This window comes from Silurus aristotelis (genome assembly GCF_946808225.1).
Source record: "Silurus aristotelis genome assembly, chromosome: 4".
Lineage (NCBI taxonomy): Eukaryota > Metazoa > Chordata > Actinopteri > Siluriformes > Siluridae > Silurus > Silurus aristotelis.
In genome coordinates this window covers 3,924,393-3,941,927 of record NC_139577.1, presented here as the reverse complement: position 1 = coordinate 3,941,927, position 17,535 = coordinate 3,924,393, and the positions used below count along the sequence as shown (strand labels likewise).

Sequence of the window (17,535 nt, the reverse complement as noted above, 5' to 3'; positions counted from 1 at the left end):
TTCCAAGTCCGTAAAACTGTTGAAAATCTACTAGCGACAGACTTAGAACACGTAAGGTACTCGTCCACTATGCTTACAAACACAATTCTTGAGAAAAAAAAACGTGCAATTTCATGTGATGGTGTGGTTTTCACACTGTTTCAAAAACATAACTGTTTGGGACTTGTAGAGAATCACTGCCTGCTAAACGTCTGGATGAAGCAGCAGTTATATAATCCTAACTATTTTCCTTTTAATTCTAAACAAAAACCGGGGAAAAGTTGACTGAATAGCTACTGTAGTTTGATTTGCTAAATGCACAATTTCAAATTTGTAATTCAATTTTACTTTTAGCTAGTTAGCTAACGGACAGGATTGTTGTAGAGGTTTACTGCGACTAGAAAATGTTTTTCAGTTGAAAGCGCTCTCTTTTACAAATGTGAGTGCTATTGTGATTGTTAATGTGGGAAAAAACATCAAAATCATGACCATGTAATGTTGTTTTTTTTCTATTTATGAGCAGACGTAGTTGGTATACAAACAGCAATGTGCAATACTCTTGTATTGTATATATATATATATATATATATATATATATATATATATATATATATATATATATATATATATATATATTATTTATTTATTTATTTATATCTATATAATTATATAAAAAGTGCTGAACTTCTAGTGAACCCCTGAGTGAACCTTAAATTCTTGTGGTAAGAGTGATGCCTAAGCTGAGTATTAACACCAAAGTGTTTCAACCTGCTGGCACATTTTACCATTTACCATTTAAAGACAGGAAATGTAAAATGATGAACTGCAAAAACAGGAAACCAACAAGTGTGCTTTTTTCTGAATCAGGAAGTAACAATTTTAAATATTCTGCTAGTTCCGGTTTCATGTTCTTACATTCTGGTAGAATTGTTCGCTCTTTCTCTCTTTGTGTTAAAAACTTCCTTGTATGGCAGAAGAAATGGTTTTGTCTTGTTGGCTACGTGATGAACTTGTTGAATCCGTTTTGTCTATTTTTCAATTTACATTGTGTACTTAGACCTTTTAGACATGTGTATATATATATATATATATACAGTACAGACCAAAAGTTTGGACACACCTTCTCATTCAAAGTGTTTTCTTTATTTTCATGACTATGAAAATTGTAGATTCACACTGAAGGCATCAAAACTATGAATTAACACATGGAATTATATATGGAATTATATACATAACAAAAAAGTGTGAAACAACTGAAAAATGTCATATTCTAGGTTCTTCAAAGTAGCCACCTTTTGCTTTGATTACTGCTTTGCACACTCTTGGCATTCTCTTGATGAGCTTCAAGAGGTAGTCACCTGAAATGGTCTTCCAACAGTCTTGAAGGAGTTCCCCGAGAGATGCTTGGCACTTGTTGGCCCTTTTGCCTTCACTCTGCGGTCCAGCTCACCCCTAAACCATCTCGATTGGGTTCAGGTCCGGTGACTGTGGAGGCCAGGTCATCTGGCGCAGCACCCCATCACTCTCCTTCTTGGTCAAATAGCCCTTGATGCCTTCAGTGTGACTCTACAATTTTCATAGTCATGAAAATAAAGAAACCTCTTTGAATGAGAAGGTGTGTCCAAAATTTTTGGTCTGTACTGTATATATAATTTAAATATATATTATTATATATATTATTAAAATAAATATATTTTATTTAAATATATATATGTATATACTGTATATATATATATGCATCTGTCATTTTTTTATTTTATTGTAAAAAAAAGGAGAACAAATATTCTTTTACAGCATTTAAAACAAGTACACATAATAATGGCTACTTAAGGCATTTATAGACAAGTCATATACAGTGCAGAATATAATTTATCATTTTCATTGTCTCAAATATACAGAGAAATAGGATTCCTAAATTCTTTCTCTCCATCCATCCATCCATCCTTACATATATCTATCTATACATACATATTTACATCCACACTGATTCCATTAACTATTTTGGGTTTGGGAGTTTGAATTCAGGGCCAGCTGAAGGATCATTTTTCTCTTACAAACAGCAATATATATATATATATATCCATATAAAACTGTATAAATCTGAATTAAGGACCTATAATTAATGTATAAATTCTATTAATTCATCTTTTTTGTAGTTTTTTTTAGCAGTCGTCATCGTTTTGGCCAAAATAAACATAGAAAGAAACAAATACGCTTTACCACCTGGTGAGGTCTGACACACCTAAAAATCATGAAACCGTGTGTTCTACAAAAAGCACCAGACAGGCAAAGGCCGATTGAGGATGGAGCAGTTTTTCTGTCTCATTGTTCAGGAAAAAATACAAAAAAACGAAGACGAGACCAGAGAAGAAATGGCATTTAACCAGTGAGAAGCTGCATTCTCTCAGTGGTTCTGATTATCACCTCCTTCTAAAACCTCCAGGTTATGGAACAATCCAGTCTGTGTGCTGAAAAAGAATGCCCCACCTTACCACATATTTAGATGAGCAATCCATGTGTGTGTTTGTGTGAGTAGAAGGAGAAGGTGGGGGCAAAGATCCATCTGATCACAGAGAAAGTGAGGGTGGCGAAGAAGATGGAAAGAAAGGAAAGTGCAGGGCAGTTCAGTGGTGCTGAGAAAGACAGCGTCTCTTCATCCTACAATGACTGGAAGTCGGGTGACTCTGGGATGGGCTCTGCAAAACAACACAAAACTCATTAGTGTACATACGAACACACATGCTCTTCTGTAAAAACACACACACACACACACACACACACACACACACACACACACACACACACACACACACACACACACACACACACACATCACACCATGGACAAAGTGCAATTTGGTAGTTTTAATTTTAAGTAGTTCCTGATTTTTTTTTACTTCTGTCTTCTGTGTTTCTATAGAGAAACTTTATTTCTCAGAAAATGTGCACGCAAGACTTTTTAATACTCCACACACACACACACACACACACACACACACACACACACACACACACACACACATGCACAGATTCTGTAAAAGCAATCCCTAAAAGTATAATGATTATTTTGCTCAGTTATTATATAATAATTTCTTCTTGCAATAAATCATTCTATTACCGTATGGATAGCACATTTCTACAAGTGAAGATAGAAACCACAAACCCCAACCCCTTTTGTTAACCTCTTTCCTGTGTCAGGAAACTTGCAGCTTTACTTCTAAAAGTTTCGAAACATTGACACTGGAGACTCCTTCCAAAAAAAATGAAATAACATCTCTTTACAGCCGTACAAGTCCCTGCGAATGACCTGTTGCCCTGAAAGTGCTGCCCAATAACATGTCCCTGTTGTGAGTAAATATGTTTTACAAAACCTAGCCAAAGTGTGGAGCAAGAAATAAAAACTGCAACAAAAACCCTTTCCCAGAATCGGGGATTGCAGGAACAGAGACGAAAAGCAGAAGTGGGTCGTTGTGTAAGCGTGTCGGGTTGTGAAAACAAAAAGTGCTGATAAAAGGTGAGGAAAAAATCTTGCGTTCTGCTTTTTTCCGGGCCGATGTATTACAGCCATATACGCAGTATGTAGCCTCGCTTTGCATTGCATCCACAAAGAACTTCGCACCGCAGAACACATCTCTAAGCTCTAAGCTAAATTGAGAATATTAGAGCAGATTTCATATTAGTGAGTCACATGTAGCTGGTGGGTGTGTTTTAATGCATTTTTGGCTTCTGATAAGAAAATCTACCAGGCGCCTATTTTTTTTTTCCCTAATTGAATTTAATTTTCATTTCCTTTGCTTTAATATGCTCGGATTTGTTTTTTAATGAGGACTTCTTTATAAACAGCGTGCATGTTCTACAGTTCAGCGTTCCCAGACCCTGGGCTATTGCTCTGCGTTATCATCATTAAAACTGACACGCAAAAAAAATTCTCTTCAAACTTCCTATAAGTCAAGTTTGAAGTGCAATTCAGAACCAAAACACAAGGTCAAGTTTGGCAGGAGAGAAAATCTGATCTGAGAAATTATTTGAAATGATCTGCTGAGAAGAAGAACACGTGTGTTCCAGTGTCTTTAGAATTGCAGCTCGTATCGGTTTTTGGGTGCATAAATGGTGTGAGCAGAAATGTATCATCACCCAAATGAGAATAAATCTTACTTTGCACTTGTACTAAATAAGGTCAAAGGTCAAAATGTTGCGGGAGTGGGTGAGTGTAGATGAAGAAAACAATGTAGTGTACATTTGGACTTCGCTTCCGAGCATCACAAGAGGAACTTTTACTTGAGGATGAGCTACGTGTGTGTGTTTGTGTGTATGCACGTACATGTGTGTGTGTTTGCATCAAAAATATCTCCTCACTGCTTCCAGATGTTTCAGGCTGCATGAGCTCATGCTGTTGTCACAAAAGAATACCTACAGCTGTGTGTGTGTGTGTGTGTGTGTGTGTGTGTGTGTGTGTGTGTGTGTGTGTATGTGTGTGTGTGTGTGTGTGTGTGTGTGTGTGTTTAATGTTACTGCTGACTAATTTTACACATGATGTAGTGTTGTATTTTTGTTTTCTGTATATGTGTATACTGCACATGTGTGTGTGAGTTAGTGTTGTGGAACCAAATTCCACTGTTCAAATACTATTTGAATTTCCATAATATTTGCATATTCAAAGGCAGTCACGTAACCATGTTTGAATGTTTACGATCCCATGTTCTACTTCAGTTCTAACGTTCACAAAATGGATATATATAAAAAAAGGGACAAAATATGATCATATGCAAGTAATTCATTTCAAGCAGGCACTTATTGCCAATTTCCTTCAGGTGATTCTGGTTATGTGGTCAAATACAACTCCATTATTTCTTTCTTTCTATCTATCTATCTATCTATCTATCTATCTATCTATCTATCTATCTATCTATCTATCTATCTATCTATCTATCTATCTATCTATCTATCTATCTATCTATCTATCTATCTATCTATCTATCTATCTCTGTCTGTCTGTCTGTCTGTCTGTCTGTCTGTCTGTCTGTCTGTCTGTCTGTCTGTCTGTCTGTCTGTCTGTCTATCTATCTATCTATCTATCTATCTATCTATCTATCTATCTATCTATCTATCTATCTATCTATCTATCATAAATTCTTCGTGTTCTTCCATTCAGTGTTTTTCTTTTTGCATGTCTCTCAACCGCAAGTGAGGTTCAAGCATTCTAAAGTCTATATGCGGCTGAAAAAAATCTCATTTAAATATTTAAACTGTGGTGTGACATTTTGAGTGCTGATGAGAAATGACTGTAAACTGATTGTGAACTAAACTCATGAGTTTAGGAGTTTATATCTGTTTCTCGACAGCAAGTAACCATCCACTTTGCATTCTCTCTGCAATCCATAGACACTCAGACTTACAAACTATTTTCTGCCGAAACAATACTCCATTGAGCACAGAGGAAGATGTCAAGAGTGTGTGTGGCAGAATACTGTGCATAAATCAACATTACACACAGAAAGATTTGTAATAGTTTGCTCTGTAATGTGTGTGATTTTACATATAGATTTGTGTATCTTGTGCTGAGTTGGAGTGTGTAAGTTTTTTCTCTTACCATGCGCAGGGAAAAACACCTCTCCCTGTGGGTTTGGGCTATAAGGGGTGCCAGGGTCGGACAGAAGGTGGCGTCCTGTTTCAGAAGACTGCCTTGTCATGATCTGAGCCACGCTGCGAGACGGAACCTGTGGAGAACCTGCCATGTACACAGGGTTCTCGTGGCCTTGAGCCTCACTGATGAGAGAGAGGCAAAATAACATTTAAAGGGCAATTACATCATAGATGACATTTTTTCAGCACAGTCATCCCCTTAATTACAAATATAGCAAGGAAATGGTGTCTGAAGTTGCTTTAATGTGCTATTGGATGTAGCTAACACTTATGGAAAGCTTATCATACTTGTCTTGCATTAAAACTAGTAATTTCGCATGATCACATGCCTAAATAACCAGCAATATGTTGGTTGGTTTGGTTCACCCTAATTCAAACATGAAGATACAACTGGGGATTGTGTAGCATAACTGCATGCTATGAGAGGAAGTGATTCTGGCTATGTTACTATTGCGTTAATATTGTTTTAATATGAATTATTTTACACATTCTTTTCATTCAGGATAACATTCCCCAGTCTTTGGTGTAGGGCTTAATGATACACATGATGGTGATGGACATATCTTTTAACATTTATATTAAAATCTGATACCAGACACCACAGATTTTGTTGGATGAGCTCTGTGGTTCAACCTGCATTCCTCAATCACTTTTTGGATAATGGTATATGCCATTTTTGTGCATGTAAAACTCACATTGGGTGAAACATGTTTTGATGTCTTCCCTAATAGATTGTAAGGCAACTGGGCTCTTACAAACAAACCTATTTGCCTTTTCTGTTCACACAGAAGATGCAGCCAAATCACATATGTTGAAAGTAGCTTTGAATTAATGCTAAATTCTGTGTTTAATAATCACCTAGCCTAAAGCTTGTGTTTAGTTGTGTAGTGTATGTATGAAACCACATAGACAGTTCTGAGATTACTTAACAACTCTGTGCGGTTTGAGGTAAATGTGTTAGGATTTATACATACACTTTGCATAATGCAGTGTTGCGAACTACGAGCGTTCTTTAGCTATTAGATACGCCGGTGCCACTTATTTACATCTAAAACAGACTAGCATGGCGAGCTTTGTACATCAGATGTGGTGATTGCGTGGGAACTCACCTGTCCATGCGAACGAGCTCTTGTGCACCTGTGAGAAGCAGGAAGTGGAAACTGGTCATTGTGAGACATAGAGAATATAGTCGACTATAATTTCCTGCAGTCACAATATGCAGCGTTGTGCAGGATGTGAGGCTAAAACCTGCACACAAATCTTGTAAGTCACTTTTAGTAAAGACTAAAGGATTCTGGGAGGCCGCTAGGTATTCAAATCTAAACTGTAACAGATGTTTAAGTACATGTCATTATGACTGACACCAGACATTGACTCATTCATTATGGCTGACTATGAGTTATGTATTACATGACATAACTTGCTAATAATAAACCATTTAGGCTAAGGAATATTTATAGCCAGACGTAGATGAGATCAGTGTGTATACTTACGTCGGCTGCTGTGAGGTCTTTGTTTTTGACGGAACACTAGGATCAATAAGAGAGGCAGACAAAGAATACAGATCACCAGTACAGCTGTAACCAGACCTGTAGTGAATGAATCTAGAGGACGATAGAAAATAAACAGAATCATCAAGCCGTGTGGGTAAATTTGGTAGATAGTGTCAGCTAGATATTGTCCAGAATAACACAATGATTGGGGGAAAAAAGGGGGAGTTTGCAGCTACAATTAGCAACAATCTCTTGCTATACTCTATGTTCAGTGTACCTGTGTTAGGTGGAGGCGGCAGCTGTGTACACGTCAAACTGCCGTTGCGACCTATGGAATGACATATGATTTATATAGATATCAAGCTTTATTTACCACAGCAATACTGAGTTCTCAAATCGGATCGGACAGAAAGATCCGTCCAGCATCGAGAGTAGTGTTTTACTCAAGCGGGGTAACAGTAGCTCCTTTTTGAATTGCATCAGGCAACACAAACAGGCCATGGTGTTTTATTTCTTAAGACATGGCGACACCGCACGTGTTAAAAGTTGCCATTGTTGCAAAAGTGATACAATAGGAGCAGGATGTTTAATTACATGCTACAAAAGATCAATTCTAAGCTGTAAATAATACGTTCTTAAAGACAATCGTTTTTTTTTTAATAACAGGGAATAACTGTTGGCAGGAAACAAAGCCTGTCGTGTCCTTACTTGGGGTAATGGTGAGGATCATGTGACTGTAAGACCGCTGCTGCAAGATAGGCTTGTGCTTGCTATCCTGCAGCATGTCCAGTGCCAGGCAGCAGTAACGTCCCTGGTTAGCCCGAGTCACATTGATCAGCGTGACGCTAAAAGACGTGGCCTGGGCTTTGTATACCAAACTTTGTGTGCGGTTGTTGTGCAGGCGCATGTGACACCGCTGGTCGATGTGCTCCGTGAAGAGCCAGACGTGCTGCAGGTGGTCCGTCGGGTGTTTCATAGCGCCGGACTGTTCGCAAATCATCGTGGCGTTGGCACCTTCCGGGCACACGTAGGAGACGTAGGGGACTGAGACGCTGAGCGAGTGAGAGTCGTGTTCGGTGTAACCTGGGGATGAGTACATGGTACATATTTACACAAAAATGACACGATTTTAAACCTCGTCTTAGTGTCATTATTTATAATATTTTCTTTTATAAAAAAGTCATAAAGACACTAGAGCATCCTCTAGGATCCATCTCATGCCATGATCCTTCTCATACCATCTTCAGCTCGCTGTTGAGCTGTTACAGGTGTCAAAGTGACTGTAAACTTTGCCTGTTTTTACACCCAATTGGATTCTACTATTAGAGTCGAAAGGAAAGAAAACACACAGCACACGTGTGCTTCACTGTTGTTGCTTGAGCACAGCTTCATACACATTCAAATGTTCAGACATGAGAGTTTTGTGGTCATTTCGTAAGCGGTGTACTGTAGGTGTGCAGGTGTGAGCGTGTGCATGATTGCAGCAAACCGAAAGAGCGCACGACCTACATCCGTCGTTTAGCGAGAGCTCATTTACTGGACTGTGATTCATTCCACCTGTACCACCGTGCATGCCGAAGCTGAGCTGGCATTTCAATCAAAATGTCAAAACGTCATGCCATTATCGACTTGACTCATCGTCAAGTTTATGATTTCCCCGAGCTTGCGATTTTACACCACGCTTTAAATCAAATTTGAAAAAAAAAAAAAAATGCCTACGTAGAGCTTAATACACGTACTAGATGCTTATTATGTCATAAAACTAGAGAGGAATTTTTCACAAATCTAGAAAATTATACTGGTTTAAGACAATATTTGGTTATTAACCAAGAAATAAATATTTCTCGCTTTTACTTTAATGTACTTTAATGTGTTTTTTTTTTTTTACATCTACATACATAATTTGTCATTCATGCTATATATTTAACTGTAAGTGTCAGTTATTTTAGACGGAGTAAAACTGAACTAGCTATGTCAGCAAAACTCTTTCCATCCGCCTCTCTGGGGCTTTCATTCCACTCTATTTTAGCTGACCTTGTGACTTTCAGACACTTCTTTGGTCTCCAAGGTTCCTCCTCTAAGTTTCCTTCTCTTTGTTTTGGTGAGTAACACTCAGTTATTGCTATATGTGTCCATACACACACACACACACACACTGTTGCAAATAGCTGACCCTGTCTAAAGTGTTAACTTAAATATTAAGGAAACATCTTTATTAATTTATTTTTTGCAGACATCTGGGCACAAGCAATGTACCTTTAAGTCATCTTGTGTGACAAGCTGGGTAACTAGCAGGAGATTTTGTAGCTACATGCAGAACTGTATGTCTTCTGCAAGTTGTACAGTGAAGGAATATGACACAGAAATCAATCTTCTTGTAAATTCCCCAAACATTTTATTCATCCTATATGATAGAAATTTGAAAATGATTGCAATATTTATATATATATATATATATATATATATATATATATATATATATATATATATATATATATATATATATATATATATTGAAGAACTCTTTAATTGAACCCAGTTTGTTTGAAACCCCCCTTTTACCAGTCTTGGGCTCTTGAGCAATGCTCTCATCCCGCTGTGCTCCAGGGGCGCTGTATCACGACTGACTCTGCTCTACGACAGCAGTTTCCTAACATTGCTGGGATATGCAAAGAATGTCACCGTGCTGTAATGTACATGTAACAAGTAAAGAAAACCACCTATTTATTTCATATTGGACACAATTTATGACTATGTATGTATGCATTTCATTTTCCCTTTTCATTGGGAAAATCAGATGGAAATGGAAATGTTTGCAGGTTACAGTTATGCCTTTATATCTCACAACATACAAGTAATCTTTCAAAACATTTCCATTCACTTCAGTATGTACAATCCGTAATCAGCCTCTGGATTTCTCTATGTTTTTGACTCTGACTCATGAGTCCTGAATTCAACCACACCCAGCGGCCCAGCGGCTTTCTAATTGCACGTTCGGGTTGTACGCTCTGAGTATTTCTACTTTCAATTGAGTACAGAGGGAATTCCGGCAGTCCTAATGCTGCATTCCAGATCACAAATGACTCATTTACCCTTCATGCCTGTCCCCCAAACAATGACACTTTCAGTAATTGCAACCACAGCATTGTTGAGGTGCTGTCATCATGGGGGTGTGTGCGTGGGATATGTATATGTGTGTCAGCATATGATCATGGTAAATCGATAAATTCATTGATACATTTCTGTATAACATCTGCATGATAGAAACTGCAAAAAGAAGAGAGAGAGTGAGAGAGTGAGAGAGAGAGAGAGAGAGAGAGAGAGAGAGAGAGAGAGAGAGAGAGAAGAGGGCAATACAGAAGGAATGTTCCGGATGTTTGGAAGTGATAGAGACATATGCTTTTGAGGGGCTGAGGGGCAGAAACTTCCTTCCTGCTCTGGTCTTGGCTCGCAAAGCCAAAGAGAGATTACAGCAACACCCCATTTCCATGGAAACTAGTGGAATTTAATGGTAACAAAAAAGATCAGCAGATCAGTCATCTGTGAACATTCCAACAAACCGGACCGCCTAAACTACCACTATGAGGGAAGAGAAAATTGAAAGACTGCCATGTGGCTGGCCAGCAAAATCATACGCCGCTTATTCCATGGTCAACGTAATAGAAGTTTAGTTCATTCTCTACACTTGTGTTGCAGTCAAGGTTCTATTTAGGTAAAATATATTGGTTCCATGTTCTCCAAATAATGGATGTCCAACGGATGTCCACTGTGGCTACGTCTACACTACTCCGGAGAAAAAAAACAGGGTTTTCATCTAAAAACACTCGGGGTCCACACTTTCACTTTCAGTCGTTTCCCAAAGGTTTTTCATCCACACTAAAACGTTTGAAAATTCTTACGTCCCTGTATTGCGCATGGGCAAATACGTAAGACTCTTCGACCTGCGTCATTTCCGCCTGCCATTTATTTACTTTTCTGCGGACAAAAATGGCGTTTTCGAAACCTCCATTTTCTCAATGACGAAAATGCCGTTTTCAGATTCATCCTTATTCGAAAAGCTACGTTTCTTTTGGACTGAAAACCTGGCTTAGTGTGGGCATGGCCTGTGGTAATTATCTCCAGAAGGGAACACCTAATCTTGCGTTACAAGATGACGTTTCTGTAGTATATGCTTTAAACAAACAAGCACTAAGGTTGTATCTAGCTAGCTGAACTACAGGCTACATAGCAAACTGCACTGTATCTACATCAATAACTGTCATTTCTACTGCTAATATTTGCTCGGCAGTAAGAATATTGGAATTAATTGGTACTTTGATATAGTGTTGGTTTTGAGAGAGCTTTTATAACATAACACCACATTATAACATAATTTAAATGTTGAATTTCAATGATAATTGTTTAAGCTCTGCTACTGTTTAAGTGGCAGTTTGTTAAAAACCATATACTGTAATGGATTTTGCATGTTGTATAATGTGTGCAAGATAATTTTGTAAAATGACCCACTCTTAAGCAGTTCATCCTCCTGGAGTCCTATTTCTAATCGGTGCACAAAAACACACCTTACCGAATGGAAAATGAGCTGAATGTGCTAAACAGGTGCTAACCAACAGTTGTGAAATGTCATGTTTGTAATATTTATGCATATAAATCCAAGTTCATGTTTGTTACAGATTTTTTTGTACACATTCATACACAGATATATGCAGGTCCAGAACTTACACTGTTTAGCATATGCACAGGCTTTGACCCTTCTGTTGATGTAATCGGTTAGTGGTCAAGGCTCATGTTTGTGTGTGTGTGTGTGTGTGTGTTGGGGGTGGGGGGTCAGGAACAGCAATAGAAAAAGCACGCTGTGTGATTGCAAGTAGCCGCAAGCCCTGTGCCTGTTCCTGTCTCTCGAATGGACAATAGAGCCAAATCTGATTCCGTTCCAATCCATTATTCTCATTTTTCCTGATCTTCCCAATTATTCTCCCTGCTCGAGGCCCATTTCTACTCACAGGAGAGCTTTCATATATTACTTTTATGGAGCATTATTTTGACGGGTGGAAAGATCCAGCTTAATATCGCCCAGCCTGTCTGTACAACTCAAACATGACAATCAGGCTGCATCTAAAATCTGATGCCTGATACTCTCATTATCCCGTATTGCTGTTTGAAATGCTAGCCTTTGGGTCAAGACACAACATCCAGCAACATGACGAGGAAACGTAATTTACAGTCAGCACAAGCAACTGCAAAGCATTCAAATTCAAAATACGTGCAGAACACATCAGAACTTCATTGACCGTAACAAGCAACAAAGCAACATTGAAACTTTTCAATTCATTGCAAATGAGGTATGACGTGGACCATGACAAATCTAAAGGTTGTGAATGATACTTTCATTTGCACCTGTCGTCCAATGTTTCTTCAGTTCCCCACTTGGAGAGGTGGAAAGAGTAATAAAATATTCTACTCAAGTAAAATGACTGTTAATTCAATGAAATCTTATTTTAGTACAAGTTACAGGTCCAAAAAAGAAAAAGTTAAAAGTAGCTCATTTAAAATTTACTTAGTATCAAATTTACAGCGTTACTTTTTTAACAGTGGGGGGAGTGTGTGGGGGGATTCATAAAGGAGATATAAATCTCAGTTGTTTTTGATTGAAGGAAGGCTTTTACAAATTAAAGTGCGGTACAATACAATAAATAAAAGAAGTCCGATGTGAGTTGTGCACTTTCGCAGCAAATGTATTCATTTATGATAATTAGAGACACACACATTGAACAACTTTCGATTCGACTGTATTACGCTTTTAGCCGAGTCTGCATCCCTGGCGTCTGTTTTGTCTCTCTACATTTTCCTTCCTTGTGAGTTTTTTCTCTGGCCATTAATAAATCAGTGCTGTAGTTTCCAGGGTGTGCATTTTATATCTTTTTTCTTTTTTTTTTAACTCAGTATGATTTAAAATGTAGCCAAGTTAAATACTTCAAACAAAACATACTTTAGTAAAAGTAAAATTACTGATTTTAACTACTTGAAAAAGCAGAATTACACAAAAAGGATTTATTTACAAGTTGCCAATTGCAGCGTGTCATCCCTGTTTGGATGATGCTACAAATCGTAATCTTAATAAAATATTGTCATGTTGCCCAAACCTGTGTGTAAAATCTATAGACTATAAACTCAACAAATGTACACAACTGAAAGCTTTAACCTAATAGGGTTATGTGTGTCTATTTTTATAAACCTAACGCCAACTGTAACACACACATACATCATACACACTTTGAATAAGAAGGCTCGTTAAAAGGTGTTAATAGGGTCACTGATAGGGTCATTTACTCTCACCCATTATTAACCACTTTATCACTAATGACAATACTGTATGCTAAATTACTCTAATATAGCACACACACTCTGACAATAAACACAATTTTAATAGTTTATCTTAAAGGTTGTGAGAACAAGAACAGCCAGGGGGTTGTGCCCTTGAGCAAGAAATTTCTCTTTAATCCTGGATCCTGTCAATTAGATTTTGCATTTGATGTCTAATGACGTAATTTAGATCAAGTCAAGTAAGTCTGCTTGATATGACATCACACTGTGGTGCTAAAAAAAAAAAAACGTGTATTACTGTTGAAATGACTTATTGTGGTGGCCTGAGAATCATAATACTCCCCTTTTCAAGCTCTGAATTGTATGGGTTAGTTTGAGGTATTTTTGAAGTGAAACCTTTACTGAAACCTGGCAACCATGTCAGCATATTTGTTGATTTAATAGACAGTCAAATGTACACTAAGCAGGAACTTCCAATCAAGGAAATGGTACAAATCGATATAGTCTATTCAGAGGTTCCTACTGGACTCTGACAAGCTTGTGCTGACTGGGATCTGTGAAACCCAGCTGGATGGGGAGGAGATGCCCAGCTGTGTTTCTCAGCTCCATATCCGCACTTGCTCACAATCAATCCCATGCTGCTCATCGGCTCCAAACAAGCACACGCCATTTTTCCGTTTATCCTTAGTCAAAATCTCCACAAGGACACACTGCTTCCATCCTTGGCACATGCCATTATTGTGTGGGAACATCAACAACGGTCCAGCAGCAGCGAATCAGTTGTTTTAATAAACATTATTAATTATAATTTTTTTATGTCGAGCATTAGCAACTTTAGTAATATGTTTTATTGCATATTTAGGAACTGTTCTAGTCTTGTTTTATAGTGTTCATTTATGTTATAACCATTTAATTATATTCGTGGTTTTGTTTTTCTCAAATAAATCTGCAAAAACTCATTTAGATCAAGTTTAATGGCCAAGTCTGAGAAAATATTTGGTTTAGATTATACGTAAATATTTTTGTTTTATTCTAAGTCATGCAATGCAGTACTAAATAATTTTTAACTGCAGCCTACTCGGTATTTTGTTTCCGGGTGTTCTTTTTTTTCTAGTGATGAATCAAATGAATCAAATCTAAGCAGATGTCGAATCATTTCAATGTTTTTTTGCTGGGGGGGAAAAAATGATTCGGAACATTCGCCAGATGTTCAGGGGCGGAACTTGAACGCTTCAAAGATAATAAGTCCGTACCATGAGGGGTAGCAAAACGGTTTCCACTTGGGAATTTGTATTACTTTATTTTTTCCATTTTAACAAACTGTCAATAACTGTAAATTAGTTACTGAAGAGAAATGTATTGTTTTGAGGGAACAACAGAAAACCAGCTGTGGTTTTTTTTGTTGATATTTTTTTGCATTTGCTTTTTTTTTTTTTTTTTTATCAGTATTACAATAAATACAATGGGGAAATAAGTCAAAGGTTTGCACATACTATGTCTCTTTTGAAATAGCGCTTTGAATAAATAGGGCAACAGTCATTCCACTTTTGTATCAGTATTACAAATAAATAGGGTAGAAAATAAGACAAAGGTTACACAAGCTATTGGCTGTTATGCACTAAAACGTCGTGTGGCTTCAACATTTGGCTCAAGGACTGTTTGGGTAAATAGGCGACTTTTCCAGCATGACACAATTCTTTAAAAATGATAAGGGGAACTATCTAACATGTCACTGACCTGCTCTAATTCCGGGTTCAGTTCATGTAATGCACAGTGAATAAACTTTCTTTATTACAATAACAACAGCAAATAAAATCCTTCATCCTGCACAGTAGATTCAGTGTAACACAGTGATGCTCTTATTCATAAAGCCACATTCAGGCTGTGGAATGTGTGTTTAGTCAATGCAGTAATAAGGTTGGATATATGTTTGTTTGGAAAAGCATTTTTTTTTTTTACAGCCTGCAGCTGGGAAAAGTTTATGGATTGTCTCTCTTTCTGTCTCTCTCTCATACACATTCACACACACTCATTTACCTTCAACAGCCAGGAAGAGGTGAAGGCAAAGCCACACAAGCGTAAACAACTCCATCTCGTCTGTAGATCCACTCCTTGGACGTTTGCTTTAACTTCTTAAATGCCACAACTCCTGCTTTGGATTCTAATCAGTCAACCAGGACAGCCAGGTTTCCTAACCGCAAAATTTTCCTGAGGACTGCAGAACACGCACACTGCTGCTGATTACACACAATGGTTTCATGCGCCTCTCTTCTCTCTCTTTCTCTCTCTCTCTCTCTCTCTCTCTCTCACACTCACACTCACATTAACACATGTATCCGCCCCTGTCTGCCTCTCTGTCTGAAACACATTTACATAAATGAACAGATGACACATGAAAAACTCCACCAAGTTTCTAAATCTAAAGGTTCTTTAGGTAAATACAATTTGAATTATATACAAATTTTTATTTTGTTTAAGTTTTTCCACCTACTAAAAACATTCATTAAATATTAAAACATAACACATTTTCCATTGTTCGTTTGGTTCCTTTATTTTTAGGATTATTTATCCTAGTACCTCCTCTGCCACCATTATTACTACTACTTTTACTACTCTTATTGTTATTCTTATTATTTAATGTTAACAACAATTACAGAGCGAATGCATGCAGTATTAACATCTACTGTGAACGTCTGAAGTCTAAATTCGATGCTGTAGGTGGTAATTCAATACGGGGTTTTTGTTACGTCAGCATATCAGATCTCGATCGACTGAAATTGAAATTAAAAATGACTAAGCGGTCTTCAAATTTTATCACCCCTTAGGTGATAGAGACATGGGTTAGGGACCCCCTGATACAAAATGTGTCAAACACTGTCACTGATATTAAAAAAAACCAGTCATATTACGCCAGTTATTATGTTAAGACAACATTTTTTCTTTTCCTTTTACTATCAGGTGGTCTATTATACAATTATATGAACTTTTAATAGAGCTTAACATTACATTTTACTGACAGGTCGACTATTATACATTAACATAAACATCAGCTTCAAGTTGAAGTTAATTTAACATAATGAGCAGACCCCCTGCAGTACCCCCCCCCCCCCCCCACGAAAAACCTTGGGATCACAGACCCTCCCGTGGAAGACCCATGACTGGATTTGACAAATTAGATTTTTCCCACCCACTTGCCATTTTTTATCCACTTCTATGATGATTGAAAATAAGAATAAAGCAACAGTTTTCACGCCACTCTTATGAAAGTAGCAGTTGTAAAACATCAACAGGCTGAACAGGCCAAACAGGAAGAAAAACAAGAAGCACACGTCGTGTTCTGGATGTGCGCTCGTTCAATTTGAATGCAGTAGTTTCACCACTGGTTTCGCATTAACGCTGACCAACCCAAAGGCTTTGCAGCTCTCTGGTCTCTCCGAGTTCTCAGTAAATGGCATTCAACATGCGTGTCATAAGATATAGACCGGCGTATCCCTATGTAAGAAGATTTACGCATTTTAATGTGTGCGAAAGTAAATAAAAGGGGCCAGGTTTCACAGTCAGATCTCAACTGTTTCAAAACAATTTGCATTTTTTGAATATCAAATGCACCTTTTGTACAAAGCCTGTTATGTCTACACTATAAAACAACACTCATAAATCCAAAATAATAAGGTACTATAGATCACCTGAACTTCTTCAGTGTACCTGGACATTTAGAAAAAATGAGTAAAAATACATTCAACAAGAAAAAAGTGAAGCTTGAAGAAAGCACCCAGGCCTTCAGTAATACCAAGCCCTAAAGCATTATTATTGTTTTCTGAAAATATGTGCTTTATATGTTTTGGATATATTATACCACAGTGCTGTTTAGTTCTCCATAATGATTGGACACAAGATGTTGTACAACAGCAGTTCTGACAGTAGTTTGGACTACAGGGAAAACCCCAGGTTTTTATTAATGTGCTTGTAAGCATGAGTTGTTTCTATAGTATCAGGACGGTCACAGGGACGGGCCTAGTGTTCACTTGACATAATCTAAACCTGTTGTCGGTAGGGAGATGGTTATTTGGTGTTTTTGGAAGGACTTTCCAGTGCTT

At 37.6% G+C, this 17,535-nt stretch overlaps 2 protein-coding genes across 7 annotated transcripts in view; one reads left to right on the top strand and one right to left on the bottom strand.

Moving 5' to 3' along the window:
- cdh23 (cadherin-related 23) overlaps positions 1-17,535 on the top strand; it is a 258,601-nt gene that overhangs the window by 210,332 nt on the left and 30,734 nt on the right. The gene's annotated exons all lie outside the window — the stretch shown is intronic.
- Positions 1,796-15,816, bottom strand: vsir (V-set immunoregulatory receptor). Of its 2 annotated transcripts, none has more exons than XM_083540526.1 (7): positions 15,476-15,816; positions 7,823-8,197; positions 7,392-7,442; positions 7,115-7,225; positions 6,731-6,758; positions 5,569-5,744; positions 1,796-2,675 (listed from the first exon to the last, which is right to left on the bottom strand). In XM_083540526.1, exons 1-7 carry the CDS (start codon positions 15,528-15,530, stop codon positions 2,638-2,640), a joined length of 834 nt encoding a protein of 277 aa, XP_083396652.1. In that variant the 5' UTR covers positions 15,531-15,816; the 3' UTR covers positions 1,796-2,637. The 2 variants fall into 2 exon arrangements, with proteins under 2 accessions (XP_083396652.1, XP_083396653.1); XM_083540527.1 differs by having other exon boundaries at positions 7,115-7,150; positions 15,476-15,761.